Genomic DNA, 15,754 nt, shown 5'->3' with positions numbered 1-15,754 from the left:
ACTTTCTACAGCAGATTCAGGATTATTGATATGTTCAGATGACAATCCATATGTTAACACATTTAATGTCACATAGGCCCTATATGATGTATTTGTTATTGAATGCTTAGCTGAACTTACAGTTTCCTATTGAGAAGACGTCATCCAAGTACTAAATTGCTCTTCTTTTCCATGGCTGCTAATTAAGGGAAGCTCTGAGTTATCTGTAAGATCTTTCTCTTATTTAAGTTTTGGTCATCTTTTTATAACTGTGCTGGGCTGGAAGCAGGGACTCTGCTCTTTTAGAATGGTTCGGTTTTGCACTGCTTTTGAGATCTGGCTCCGTGACACTTGCTCCAGTTACTCTTCTGCCGAGCAGGGACTCCAGGGCTGTTCATTGATTGATAGATTTTCTTATTTTGTCCTATACCAACACAAGAGCACTTACTTATGACTGTGTAATTCCAATTGAACTTTATAGTTTTTTCAATATGAGACATTTCTGAGGCATCCTTCTGGTGGGCCCTGCTCAGCACTCTAGAGCGACACTTCATTAAATCCATGGAACTGAAGACGGATCCATGCAGAGAGAAACCTCCCATGTAGCTTAGGCATGCCCATTAAAACACTGAAAATTTCTCACAATTAATCATTTTTAAGGATTAGTCACTTCTAAGCTTTCAAAACTGTACCCGTCACTTTGAGTAATTCTGCGATGTCTTACATCACAGGGCACATTGCATGAATTTGAAGTAAAGTCAAAAGCAGTGTGCGTGACATTTTTGTTTTATTAAATGACCCAGGCTGCTGTGAGTCTGTGGTCACATCCTCCTGAGATCTTATGGAAGAGAGGGAAGGAGACATGTAAACAACCCAAAGTTACCAGAAACTGGTCTACTGACTGAGAATCACTAATCCCAGACGCCAAATCTGAAACACTCCCAAATCCAAAATGTTTGAGCCACCAGAAAATTCTACCTGATCTCTTATGGTGGAAAGAGGAGAAAAGAGAAAAGACAAGATGGGACGGAGGGAAGGAGACAAGGACTGACTATGTATGTAGAAGGGGTGGACAATAGCGGTAATACATTAGCAATAAGGGAGGAATGAAACAGAGAAGATATCAAAAGCTTTGCCAAGGTTGGGGAAATCCCAATTTAAAGTAGGTCTCATGGTAGCATCTCTCTGAGAATGTGGAGGCCATGAGAAAATATGCCATGCATATTTGGGGAAGATGATGCATGAGGGGGGATAACTATGAGAGCCTGAGGGGGCTGGAGGACCAGTGGACCTGGGGCACAGTGAGCAAGAGTAAGAGGAAAGATGAAGCCCTACTCTCCACCCCATTGTATTGGCAGTTCACTACCTGGCTTTGATGTAAACCACAAACGTGCCTGGACAATGAAGTAATTTTTAACTGTCCCTTTATATCCATGGGGGACCTCTGTCTGGCACTAAAATCTGATGAGTTCAAGTCCCTCTATTAAATGGTATGGTATTTGTGTGAACCCTATATACATCCTCAAGTGAACTGTCAGACAGCTCTTCCTTACCTTTCATACCTCACAATAACTATTATGCCATATTCCATATTATTCTGGGGGGTGATGAGGTTGGGGCTTGAGTCTGGACATGCTTGTGCTGGTGTATTGTATTTTTAAAAAAACAGAACAAACAAACAAAAAACGTGGTCAGTCAGATACTTGTCCGGATTTGTTTGTTGTTTTAGTTTTTTTCCCCCCTTTGAGATACTGGATGGAGATTAAGCTCATGCCAGGGAAGTGCTAAGCCAAGCCCCAGTCCCTGATTACACCTGTGGATATGGAATCTGTGTGAACAGCTGACTATAGCTATTCCTATGAAGCTGGATGAGCTTAGGAACAACTCAGGTCAATTTTGTCGTCTAGTTCTATTTGTGGCTATCTCTATGCCAGGCACACTCAGAACCACTAGGAAATACAAATACACAGTGCAATATCTGTACGTACAACATGACAGTCCTGCCATAGCCCCTCTGTTCTGCCCTTATGGAATTTCAGTTAAGAAGGGTGTGATAATTAAATTTATATCAACTTGACACAAGCTAGAGTCATTTGAAAGGAGTGGATCTCAATTGGGAAAATGCCTCCATTCGATACAGCTGTAAGGCATTTTGTCAATTAGTAAATGATGAAGGAGGGCCCTGCCCATAGTGGGTGGTGCCATCCCCTAGGCTTGTGGTCCTGGATTCTGTAAGAAAGCAGGCTGAGCAAGTAAGCCAGTAAGCAGTACCCCTCTGTGGTCTCTGCATTAGCTCCTACCTCCAGGTTCATGCCCTGTTTAAATCCCTGTCCTAACTTCCTTCAGTGATGAACAGTTGCAAGAATGTAAACGGAAAGACCCTTTCCTCCACAAGTTGCTTTTGTTTATGGAGTTTCTTTGCAGCAATGATAACCTTGACTAAATCAAAGGGAGAAAAAAAATCACAAGACACACAGTGGTTTCTGTTAGGAGAGGGAAAATACAATGTGTGTCCATGGTTGCTTCATTTGGGAATCAGGGAAGACTTTGTGGAGGAAGTTTCATTTGGACCAAGACCAATATTGTAAACAGATGGTACACATCTGTAATCCCAGCTACTCCAGAAGCTAAGGCAAGGGGATATGAGTTAGAAGCCAGCCTGGATAACTTCATGAGATACTATCTCAGAAAAAAAATTAAGAATAAGGATCTAGCTTTCCTAGCATACACAAATACCTAGGTACAATCCTTGATAAATAAATAAATGCAGGGGATGGAAAGATGGCTCAGAGGTATAGAAAGAGCACTGGCTGCTCTTCCAGAGGTCTTGAGTTCAATTCCCAGCAACCACATGGTGGCTCATAACCTATAGTAAGGTCTCTTCTGTCATGCAGGTAGACCACTGTGTACATAGTAAATAAATAAATACATCTTTTTAAATGAAGAAATGCACATAACAAAGTAAAGGGTAGTCTCCAAGCAGAGAACGGTCTTCATACCCACCCAGAAATAACGGTCCATGCGGTTAACCATCAGTAGGACTTCGAAATGCACAGGAATGAGGACTCCAGCCTGCATGTTGGGTCCCAAGGTACATGCCTTGCACAATTGAAAAGATTAGGGCAATAGAAAGTAAGAAAGTTTTAAAGTAGGAGACAATGATCATTCTGTGGGTCTTAACAGCTCCAGAATCTTCTACTGAAAAGAAACATTTACAAAAAAATATATATGTGGTGGTGACACATGCCTTTGATCCCAGCCTGACCTACAGAGCAATTTCCAGGACAGCCAGAGCTACACAGAGAAACCCTGTCTCAAAAAAGCAGCACGCACGCGCCCAGACACACACACACACACACACACACACACACACATACATACATGTGCACGTGAGGGTACATATGTGTACATATCCACAGTATTCAACATCAAATTCATATTAAGCACACGTGTTCTCGGTGTTCTATGGGAATGGAGACAGGCTAGCAACAGAGTCCAAATATTTCATGTGTGTTGTCTCTAAGCAGCTGAAAAATACAAAGCCCTTTGGTAATTTAAGCAGCCATGCTGAGTGTCAGCAAAGTCACCTCATAGTAGTAGAATATAAATCAGTCTTTTTTTTTTTTTTTTGTTTTGTTTTTGTTTTTTTTTTTGCCAACCATGGAAACATGAGCAGGTGTAAAACAACCCAGGGCAAAAGTATCAGGACTAGGACAGGAATAAGTGCTTCCAAGCACTCGTTAGCCAAATGAATAATGAAACCCTCAGTAGCTCCAGTGATTATGCCCAAAGTGAGAATGTAAGTAGCGGTATATCAGAACATTAAATAAATAAATAAATACATACATATATACATACATACATACATACATACATACATAAAAATAAATGAATAAATAAATAAAATAAAATAAACAAAAAACATACCTGGACTTTGGGTTGGCAAGATGGCTCAGCAGGTAAAGAGGCCTGCGGCCAAGACAGAGTTTGATACCCAGGGCCATACATGGTGAACAGAAAGAACAAAGTCCTCAAGTTGTTCTCTGTCCTTGGCATATACACTGTGGTATACACATCACACGCGTGCATACACACATTTACATACAGTAATATACTTCTTTAATCTGACCCTTTGGCTTATTCAATTTGGGCATGTGGTTAGTTGCTAGTACATTAGTACCAGGAACACGCATAGCAAATGCTCGACTAATGTGAAACTCCCCATGGCAAGTAAGACAGTAGGAAAGGCAGGATATACGGGGAGGCAAGGGCACAGCCTGCAGTGAGAACTTCCTAATATTAGTATGTTTATGAAGAGTGTGTTGTGTGTTATGCCTATCTGCTGTGTCACACGGCTCTGGACGAAGCCTTGGCTATGGCTCTCTATCTGATTCTCTAAGAACCCGATGTGTTTCTTTGAGAGAGAAACGGCAGCCCAGTCTAGCTCAGCTGTCCTCAATCTGAGTTGCTTTCCTCCCTACAAACCCTCACTTCAAAGCAAGGAACATAATGTACAATTTTTTAATGGCTCTAGACCCAAGCACTCAGACTCTCTGCTCTTCGCCTTACCTCAGTGTAAACACCTAATCAAGATTGCCTGCGCTTCAACAATAGCAGCCAAATGCAATTTGAGAACCACAAGCCTTTGAAGTCCTCCCTGCAAAGGCCGGTTTTCGAGTCTGGGATAATGACATGCCATGATTGCTGTCTTTGTTGTATCTTTTCAGTACAGAAGCAATTATAGGCCTCAATTTAACAGAATAGACATTACACAGCTTACGATGCTCAAAATGCAATTTCATTTGATCATTTTCTCGATTTGATTGGTATTAATAGAATGGTTCACAAAAAAAAAAAAAAAGAAAGAAAGAAAGAGGAAAAAATGGATGGCAGAGGTTGTGTCCCACACCACTTTCAAAGAGCTAATGTAGAAGTATGTTTTACCTGCCTAGCAAGCCCACTGCGGTGATTCAGCCAAGCTCTGCCAAAATATTGTGCACAAAAGCAGTGTATGTCCTTCACTCTCTGGCAAAGGAAGTTGCTTTCTTAGGGTTTTACCACTGTGAACAGACACCATGACCAAGGCAACTCTTATAAGGACATTTAATTGGGGCTGGCTTACAGGTTCAGAGGCTCAGTCCAGTATCATTAAGGCAGGAACATGGCAGTGTCCAGACAGGCATGGTGTAGGAGGAGCTGAGCATTCTACCTCTTCATCTGAAGGCTGCTAGCAGAATACTGGCTTCCAGGCAGCAAGGATGAGGGTATTAAATCACACACCCACAGTGACAGGGCCACAACTCCTAATAGTGCCACTCCCTGGCCTAAGCGTGTACAAACCATCACAGTTTGCAATAGGAAATTGATGCCACTGATGATAAACCCCATTACCTAAAGCACATCTTAGGTTTCACTTTGCCTTTGCAAAAGCTGGAGAATCTACATACCATTGGTCATCTCTCCTGCTCCCTCCAGAAGACATGTTGAGGATCTTCAAAATCAAAGAGAACCCTTGCCTGCTTAGTCACCCTAGTTAACATTTTTCCTTCTCTTGATGTCTCATCAGAGTTGATTTTTCTTTTTCTTAAAGATTTATTTGTCAATTATATATAATTACACTGTAGCTGTCTTCAGCCACGCCAGAAGAGGGCATTGGATCTCATTACAGATGGTTGTGAGCCACCATGTGGTTGCTGGGATTTGACTCAGGACCTTTGGAAGAGCAGTCACTGCTCTTAGCCACAGAGCCATCTCTCCAGCCCTGATTTTTCTTTTAAAGAAGCCATGCTTCTGGTTAACATCATGGTAATGACAGCCAGGCATGGACACACGTCCCTGGAATTCCAGCGCTCTGGGGGCTGAGACAGCAGAATGAAGGCCCGCCTACTACAGAGCAAGACCTTGTCTCAAAATTAAAAAAGCAAAAATAAAAAAAACAGAAACATCTGCGATGATGCCCTAACTGTTATTTTGTGATTCAGGGTGCTTCTGAGAGCTGTTGTATAAGGGAAGCCTTGATGCAAATTTCAGGAGTAGTCCTTGACCTTCTTTAGGCATTCTAAAGTTTAGACTATTTCATGTTGTGAGGTTATATCCACTTGCAGAGGAGGTTGCTCATTCAAAAGTAGATGATTGTGTTCAGTTAGAAAGCAGCCATAATTAAATAGTACATTTTTTTCATCTTTATTTTAGGAATAAAAATCTAAGCAGTTGGCTTTTTTTTCCTATTCTTCTCACTTTCAGTTTATCTTTATAAAAAATGCATTATTATTATTGTGTATGTGTGTGATGAAAGAGTATGTCACATGCATGCACCAGTGCATATGTAGAAGTCAGAGGAGAATGTTGCAAGATTGGTCTCACCTTCAGCCTTCATATACAAGGTTGTTAAACATGCACAGCAAACGGTACCTTCTAAGCCAATGGTTCCCAACCTGTGGATCGCGACCCCTTCGCCAAACCTCTATCTCCCCAAACCGTTTTCATCATGATTAATAACAGCAGCAAAGTTACAGTTGTGAAGTAGCAATTCACAACAATTTTATGGCTGGGAAGGTCACCACAACATGAGGAACTGTATTAAAGGGTCGCAGCATTAGGAAGGTTGAGAACCATTCCTTCTACACCATCTCACCAGCCCCAGATCAACTTTCAAATATTTAAGCTTCCATACTGTCTAACTTCCTTTTCTGGTGTGTGTGTGTGTGTGTGTGTGTGTGTGTGTGTGTGTGTATGTGTGTGTGTGTGTATGTGTGTGTGTATGTGTGTGTGTATGTGTGTGTGTGTGTGTGTGTGTGTGTGTGTGTGTGTGTGTTGATTCTGATAGCTATTTCATGGACTAATTAGAGACAGATGAGGTTATGCTCAAGGTCAAGGAAACTTTATTTTTATTGAGCTAAAACATGCCATTCTGAATGGAAAGGAGTAAGACTGTATCCGTGGTCAAATGTTTACTTAGCACATAATAGTCAACAAACACATTTCCCGCTTAGTATCTGTAGGACATTAGACGCCCTGGTAACCGTAAGCAGCAGAGGGAGAATCTGAACTCAAACCTATCGGATCTGGTCTCTACCATCCTGCAGTCTTGCACGTAGCCACGCCACACTCCACAGCCCACCACAGGAAATTAGCAAGATAAGTTAGGGCAAAGCCTTAAAGCTACATTTAAAAACTGAATTGCATGCATTCAGAAAGGAAGAGACTTGGCATTTTATAGGTGGGGAAGCAGTCGGTAGTCACCAGAACCTAACCGGAGCAGGGTGCCACAGTGGGGTTGGATGGGGAAGCTTGAGACAGAAACATTAAGATTGCATAAGAGAGGCTTCTGAGTCCGTTGAAAACTGCCAGCCAGGAAAGGCAGGCAGACTGGATGAATGTCCAGGTATGGATGTCCTAGGGCTTGAAATGGCTTCTTTCCAGGTTCTCTTCCTACACCGAGATGCCAGAGCTCTACATCTGCTTTCTGCTGGATGTTCTAACAGGTTCCGTATAGCTCAGACACATTTTTTACTTTTAACATTTATTCTTTATATACATTACAGCCCACCATAGTTTTACCCTACCTCCCCTCCTCCGAGCTCCCCTGTCTCCTAAATACACTTCTCCATTTTCACTTCTCCACTTTCCTTTTTAAAAAGAAGGAAGAGGAGGAAGAGGAGGCCTTCCAGGGAACCAAACATAGCATAACATTACAATAAGACTAGGCACAAACCCTGAGGTAATCCGGTAGAAGGGAAAAGGTACCACTCAGAGACAAAAGAATCAGAGACACCCCCTCTCCCACTGACTGTTAGGAGCTAAATGGCCATAGCAGACATGCAGAGGACCTAGGTCAGACCCATGCAGGTCCCGTGATTGCCACTTCAGTCTCTGTGAGCCCCCATGAGCCCTGTTTAATTGATCTTCGGGCTGTGTTCTCCTGGTGTCCTTGGCTCCTCTGGCTCCTAGAATCTGCCTTCTCCTTCTCTGAGGTTTCCCTGGCTTCACCTAGTGTTTGCCTGTAGGTTTCTGTATCTGATCCTATCAGTTGCTGGGCGATGTTCCTCTGATGACAACTGGGCTAGGTACCGATCTGTGAGTATAGCAGAACATCATCAGGAATTATTTCAGTGACTTTAAAAAATTTTTAGCCAGTCATATTTGGTTCTATCTTGAGTCTCTGGGCTAACCAGCTTCTGGTTCTTGTTCACCTACACAGTGTCAGGTGTGGGCTTCCCTCTCATGCTGTGGGCCTCAGTTGGACCAGTTCATTAGTTGGCCAGTCCCACAGATTTTGCTCCACAGTTAGCCCAGCACATGCAGGCAGGACATATTGTTGGTTGAAAGGTTTGTGGCTGGGTCGGTGTCTCAGGTCCCACTGCTGGGAACCTTGCCTCATTATAGAAGACTGGTTCTTGTTATGAAACAAAGACCCAAAATCCTGGAGAAAACAGACAGAAAAGGAAAGATCTGTTTTGCTTATGGTTTCAGAGGTTCATTATGGAGATAATTTGGTTAATTTGGTTCCACTGATCCTGAGGTGATAGCCCAGGATATCCCGGTTGCAGCATATGCAGGAAAATGCTGTTTACATTGGGTTGTCAGGAAGCAGATCCAGTGTAGCCTTCAAAGGCAAACTCCCAGGGGCTTGTGTTCTCCAACTAAGACCCCACCTCCTAAAGTTTCCACCACCTTCCACCATCTCTCCATCCCCCTGCCTCAGCTTCCCAAGCAGGGAATGACAGGTGTGTACCACCACACCTGAGGCTCAATGGTGTAGGCACAATTAAAGTAGACTAAACTAAGCTGTGGCGTTTGGTTTATTGGATGTTGTGGGGTGTATGTTGCTGTGATAGAAACACCATGAACAACTTGGGAAACAGGTAAGTTCATCTTACAATTCTTGGATCACACCCCCGACAGTGAAAAAAGTCAGGACAGGAACTCAAAGCAGGAAGCTGAAGGCAGGAATGAAGCACAGGCCACAGCATAATCCTGCTTACAGGCTTGCTCAGTTTGCTTTTTTTTTTTTTTACAACCCAAGACTCTTAGCACTATGGTGTCACTATTCACCGTGAGCTGAGCCCTCCCACGACAAACATCAAGCTAGAAATGCCCCACGGGTGAGTCTGGTGGGGGCATTTTCTCAATTGAGATTCCCTCTTTCCAAAAGACTCTAGCTTGTGTAAAGTTGACAAAACTTGGTCAGCGTGAGTATTAAGTACATTTTTTAAACTAATGATGGGTTTATCAGGACATAGTCCCCATGGTTGGTAAAGGGTGTGGTATCATGTGCCTGTTGGTGGGGTCAGTTGTTACTTGGTGTATTCTGTTCAAATAATTTTCCTAAAGTTGTTTACTGACAAGCTATGGGACATTTAAACAAGGAGTATTTAGACCTCAAAGCATCCTTTCCCTCTTCATGTCTTCAAGAGACAATACTTTATTTGTATCTTCCATGAGAGAAACCCAGTTTCTTCTAATGATTTTTATCTCAGGTGGCCCTCAAGATCTGAGATATTGAAGGTTTGGCCCCCACGTGATGGTACTATTGGGAGATGGTACAAATTTTAGGAGCTAGGGGCCAGTTGGAGGAAGTAAGTCATAGGGAATATACTAAGATGTCAGCCCCTTCCCCTGTGTCTCCTGCTACCTGGCTGCTGTCTGCTAAACCACTTTGTTTCAGGCAACACTCCCACCATGATATTGTGCCTTACCCCAGCCCCTAAGTGACCATGGGCTGTACCCTCCACAACCATCCATTTAATACACAAGATAGTCTCTCTCTGTACAACCATGCAGGAAAATAAATGCTTCCTCCTTTGAAACTGTTTATCTTGTTGATTTTTTTTAATCACAGAGATGAAAGATTGACTGATGTAAGCGCCCAAGACTTGAAATGGACCCTTGCAATAAACCAAACATAAAGCCTGTCTCTGCAGGACCTCTCCCTAGAGTCCACACACTGGGGCCCTGCGGCTGTAAGACTGAAATGAACCCACTTAGGATGCAGTATATGCCACTTACTGCTCTGTGTGTTTTATCCTCTTAGATTTCCTACCCCATCAGGGATACTGGCAAGATGGCTGTCCAGAATGACAAAGAAGTCGAAAATACTTTCATGGATCCTGAGGACAAATGGCATCAGAGAGCAAAACAGCTCAAGGTCACCTGCTAGATTGTGTGTTAAGTGTGCTTCGAGTGATACTGCTGGATATAAGTAATGTTTGTCACTGAGTCCTTGTCCTTTAAGAGTTATTTTAAGCCTAGGATGCCTACCTACCCATGCCTTCTGCCGTAGCTTGCAAGCCTGCTCTGCCAGCAACCCTAACTACTTGGGAAAGATCCCCTGTCCCAGAACACCATCACTTCACACTCCAAACATACAGAGACAAAACCTCTCTCAGAAGGAAGGGAATGGGGGTGTGCAGAGGAAAGATAATGTTTCCTTTGGGAGCAAATAGCTACCCGGAAGACTCAGGAAGCACTGTTCCTGATGCTAGATGGGATCCCTCAGAACCCCACCAACTTTGCTTCCAGAATATGCAAGCTTACCAACCGGTGTCTGTAGTATGAAGGCATCTTTCTTGTCCATGGACAGTCATAAGTGTAGTTGGGAGGGGGGATTATTGTTCCACTGTTTCTAGAAGAAATAGAAAGGTCATTTGTAGCTGATCATTCCCTGGGCTGGCACGTGGAATTATATAGAGTCATTCTTGGAACAGGTTTCATCCCTTCTTAAGGATGAGCATGGTTGGATATCTTTCATTCCAATGTTCTGGCACTCAGAGGCAGGCACGTGGCTGTCAGTCAGAGGTCAACCTGGTCTACATCACAAGTTCCAGGTCTGCCAATGCTACACAATGAGACCTTGTCTCAAGGGCATGGGGTGGGGTGGGTCGTGGGCCTTTTGAAATCACCAAGCCTAAGGAACCTGTTGACATCACCAGTTAAAGTCATACATGAAGCAACTGTAAAGTTCAAAGCATTAAAGTTCCTCCAAGCATCGGAGAAGTTAGAAAAGACAGTCATCTTAAACCCTATCTTGTCCTCAGCAGGTCCCCAGGCCTCTGGTACAATTGAAATAAATCAAGTCACTTACTCAGAACTTCCTGAAAGCTGATGTCTCAGGGAGGCCGCATCAAAACATGGAAAAGATAAGAACAGCAGTGTCTTCCTGGGTGTGGAGGACAAGACACTAACTAGTCTCATAGAGAGCCTTAGGTTGTCATGATTTTCATGTCAGATTCCTGTGCCCACATTAAATCTTTACAGCCTGCTTAGGACCTCTTCATGGGCCTGTCCTGCGGCTGTAGAGGCCTGGACCTTTCTCTTCTCTCCTGTGGGTCTTCTCGGGTTTCGGAGGTCCCATTTCATTGGTGTGCCCAAACTAAAGGCATCAGGTCCTCAGAGGCCTTGCCAAAATATGTCCTTAGCCAGAAAACCCTTCTAAGTGCCAGTGGTGGCATCATGAAATGGCAGTGAGTTCTTCACTAAACACCATCTGTGACTGGTTCCTTTCCCCATCTTTCTAAAGAGCTGTGCCTTTGGTTTGGTCAACACTGGCATCTGTTTATCTGAAGTTTCTAGCAATGAGGGACTTAGGTAATAATTCATGCTGGATGTTTCTTAATTAGATAGGAACTGAAGAGATGGGTCAGTGTTTAAGAGCCATGGCTGGTCCGGGGTTCAATTCCCAACACCCACATGGCAGCTCACTCTCTCTAATTCCAGTCCCAGGGATCTGACATCCTCTTCTGGACTCCATAGACAGCAGACACACACACACACACACACACACACACACACACACAGTGCATAGACATATATTCAGACAAAATTCACATATACATAAGATAATTAGACAAAAAAATTAGAACCTAAAGTCATATTTTTTTAAAGACTTATTTATTTTATCTACATGAGTACACTGTCACTGTCTCCAGACACACCAGAAGAGGGCATCGGATCCCATTACAGATGGTTGTGAGCCACCATGTGGTTGCTGGGACTTGAACTCAGGCAGACAGTGCCTTTCACAAGGCTGGAGTGAAAACACAGTGTGGGCGGACACAGATGACTAAGAGATGAGTCTCCCTGTGTCACTCTCACCTCAGCTTTAGGCATGGAGAGTCCCCAACAACGTCACTCCACATGTGATATGAAAACCTACTGCCATTAAGCCGTTAGTCTGAGTGCACGGAGGGCGTACCAATTGCCAGTGTGGGTAACAAAAGGATCCTAGTGAGAACAGAATGAAATCTCGGATTTCCTCGCTGATGGAGATTAAATAGCCTGAGAATGGCTTTGTATATTAGCTTCAGGGGACTCAGGTCTCACCACCTAAAGAGTGACACCTGATGCCTCAATTGTACGGTAATAAATCTCCAGCCAGCGGCAGATCTCAAGGAGGCTACTTGGAAGGTGAGAGAAATTGTATCAAGTCCGGAAATGTCTTGCTTTCTGAGGACTGAAATGACATCTCTGGGCACTTATGTCTATGTGAATGGAGGATTTAACACTCGAGACAATTCAGGTTTGGTAAAATGATGAGACTTTGGCCTTTGTTGACAAAGCACCCTAAGAGAGGCTGAGACAACACAGGAGACAGCAAATGGCTAGAATCAAGCAGTGACCAGGACCTCCCAGAAGAGGAATTTCTCCTGGGGCTGTTTGTTTGTTTGTTTGTTTTGGTTGGAATAAAAAAGGAAAATGGGGGAAATGTAAGCCAGTTGATGACAGAAAGTATGTCTAATAGTTAGTCTATTATTCAGAGAAAAGCTGAACAGATGTTACAAGGAATTCCATGAGTGGTCAGTCTGAGTTTATAGCTTATAGATCATAACCAAGGGAGGCTTGTTCGACCTTTGCTGACATGCTGACCATCTGAAGAGCCACTGTGTTTTAGAAAGACCCCTGTCTGGTTATAAAATAGCAATTTCTGGGCCAGCAAGATGGCTCACCAAGCAAAGGCGCTTGCCACCAAGCCTGACGACATGAGTTCTATTCCTGGGACCCACTTGATGGAAGGGAAAACTGATGCCTGTGCGGGCACACAAACAGATAGATGTAATAAAAATAAAATCCAGGTAACACTTTTGGGGGCCCACTGCAAGGAAGAGTGTACTTGGGGTACACTCTTGGGTGAGGCTCTTTACCCGTTATCCCCCATGCCTCTTGATAAACCATGTGGAAGAAAACCTTTCTTTTAGCTGGATGCATAGGAGGTTTATTTGTCCGTTTTTAAAGGGTTGGGAGCACTTCAGGTGAAAACCAAACCTTTATAAGATTCAGTGAGCGCCCCCATCAGTCCTCAAATGGCTCGAATCCCAAAGAAAACATGTCACATTTCAAAGAGTAACCATTTTTTATAAATACCGATATTTCCAGCGATACCATATATTACTGTCATAAACGTAAACAGTCCTGTGCTTAGCGTCCTAATGTGCTTCTGTTAGAACCAGGGAAGGAGACTATCACTTGGGAATGTGCAGAGGCTTGTGCTGTCAGCCTTGCAGACTGTATCGGAGAAGCGAAAGCAAACCGAAAACTGCATCCTCCTGATTTGATCCTTCCTCCCCACCAACTGAAACAAATCCGAACAAGAAAAAGTGTGCTTTGCCCAGTCTGAGGATTTTTCACTGGCCTCCAATGAGCTCCCTAATGGCTGCATTTTTCAATTAGCATCGCACAGATGTGGGTCGTGATGGGTTCTTTTTTACATGTGAGCCCTGAAAGGAATCGCGGTTATGTAACACATCGATGCACATGGTCATCTTGCTGTTTCAATAAGCAGTTAATCATTTCTTCCAAAGGCCTCTTTACCCTGCTAGTTTCCCACAAAGTAACGAGTGCTCCATTCCTCGGGAAATACTCTTAAATGGCTGCACTGCACAATTTAGTTACACAGTGTATCTTTTGTTCTGGGAGTACATTTTGTTGTTACTGGATTTAGAAAAGGCTGCAGACTGCTCTGAGACTGAAGCCCCCTCCCCCAGATGTTTGACTGCCTGAACACAGGCTATATCAGGCAACGGAAAGCAAAAACAATTCTTGTGGTTTCACGGACGCCCTATCGCAGCCCTGTCTCGTGCACGAGCCTCTGAACGAGAGCTAATGTGTTTCATCTGGTGAAGAGGTCGCTGACCTTGCGTGCACAAGCCAGAGGCTGAAGGTCTGAACCATGTGTCACATGGAACTTGTACTTGGTTGGCATGGGCAAACCTCTGGGATCTTGTGGGTGGAATTCTGGAAATGCTCATTTAGTTGACATAAGCCTGCACCTGTTAGCACAGATGTACGTTCTTCCTCTCTGCATCTCTTTGGAGGTGAAGCTTCTCTCCATCCCATTCCCCAGTTGGTGACACCTCTCTATTTAGCTTGCCAGTCAGAGACCTAATACAGAGCTGTTTTAGGCTCTTAAGCTCTGTCTGGGCTCACCCTCCAATCACCTATAATTAGGAGAGAACCCTCCTTGAACTCTTTCCTTTTCAATCCGTGGTCACATTCCTAGATGTTTTGACCCCCATTTAAGACAAATAATTAATTGAAAATTTAAGATGAGTACTCGTCTTCTGATTTTGCCTCAACTATAATATCTTTTTTAGAATTACCAAGAACATTTGTCTCAGTACGAAGATACAAAGTCAGGCAATGCCCCAAGAGGTCACTCTTCCGATACAGCCAACGACCAGCAACCTTCCAGAAGAACAGCCAAGGCCAGGGTTCGAAAACAGAGGAAACATCAGAATAGCCTGAAGTCTCCTGGGACAAAAGAGCTTGTTGTCAGTCAAAATAATCAGAATAACCCTCTCCCACCACCACAAAACCAAAGGCAGCCTGTGGACGCCTCAGCCAAGCATGAGCTGGCTGCACAAACGAACGACTCTAATCCCAATTTACAGGACCTCCGAATGCTCACCCACAATCCCAAAGTCATCTCCGACCCATCTGTTCCACCCCCACAGGCTTTTGACAGAGTAGTATATAAAAACTCTGTCTCGGGACTGAACGCTAATAAAAGAAGAGAACACAGACATGAGGAAGAGAAAAGAATTCTGTATCAACAACAGCCCATCTACATGTTCTCTGATAGAGATCTGCAGGACTTAGATGAACTTGCTCACAGACATGAGTCCCTGAGCCAGAGAGGCCCTCAGTCTGATTATCACACGAATGCACACAGGTCAACGAAGACAAAGAAGCCATCCAAAGAACCGCAGGCAGAGACGAAATACAAGAACATAGAGATGCTCTGGTGAGAGGTCTCTTAAAAGTTTTCAGGGTTTTTTTATTTATTTTTATTAATGTACTTGTGTTTGTGTGTGTGTGCGCATAATGTGTGCGTAGGTATGTGTGAATGATGAGAGAGAGAGAATATATGCACATGATATGCATTATGGAGCATGTGTGGAGGTCAGAGACAATGGGTGGATCTGGGGGTTAACTCAGGAACATCAGGGCTTTCGTAAGGGATTTTATACAGAGCCACATTACAACTGCTTGGAATTTCCTTATCTTGATTAGTTTGAGAAATAAGAGGCTTGTAGAGAAAGAAAAGAGAGAAAGAAGGGGACAGTAGTGTCCCTGGGCAGGTGAGGCCAGAAGAAGAGACCAACTAACTCCTCCCTGCCTCAGATTCCTGTCTGACTTCTGACAGTCTTCCTTCTTCTCTTCCCTATCTCCTCTACTGTTTCCATGGTAATGAAACTAGAATTTGAGCAAGGGGAGGGCACAGGGAACCAGGCAGAGTAAATTAACATGCTGAGAAAGATTGAGTAATGACTGGAGAAAA

At 43.6% G+C, this 15,754-nt stretch overlaps 1 protein-coding gene across 1 annotated transcript in view; it reads left to right on the top strand.

Annotated features, from left to right (window-relative positions):
• The window catches only part of JHY (junctional cadherin complex regulator), a gene marked incomplete at both ends in the record, with an annotated part of 53,421 nt that overhangs the window by 23,535 nt on the left and 14,132 nt on the right, over positions 1-15,754 (top strand). Inside the window, 2 exons of the mRNA XM_080930530.1 lie at positions 10,013-10,126; positions 14,568-15,217. Coding sequence (XP_080786656.1) covers positions 10,013-10,126; positions 14,568-15,217 — 764 coding nt within the window. The remainder of the gene's footprint in view (positions 1-10,012; positions 10,127-14,567; positions 15,218-15,754) is intronic.

This window comes from Micromys minutus (assembly GCF_963924665.1).
Source record: "Micromys minutus genome assembly, chromosome: 16".
Lineage (NCBI taxonomy): Eukaryota > Metazoa > Chordata > Mammalia > Rodentia > Muridae > Micromys > Micromys minutus.
The sequence above is the reverse complement of the archived record's forward strand: the minus strand, read 5'-3'. Positions and strand labels throughout refer to the sequence as shown.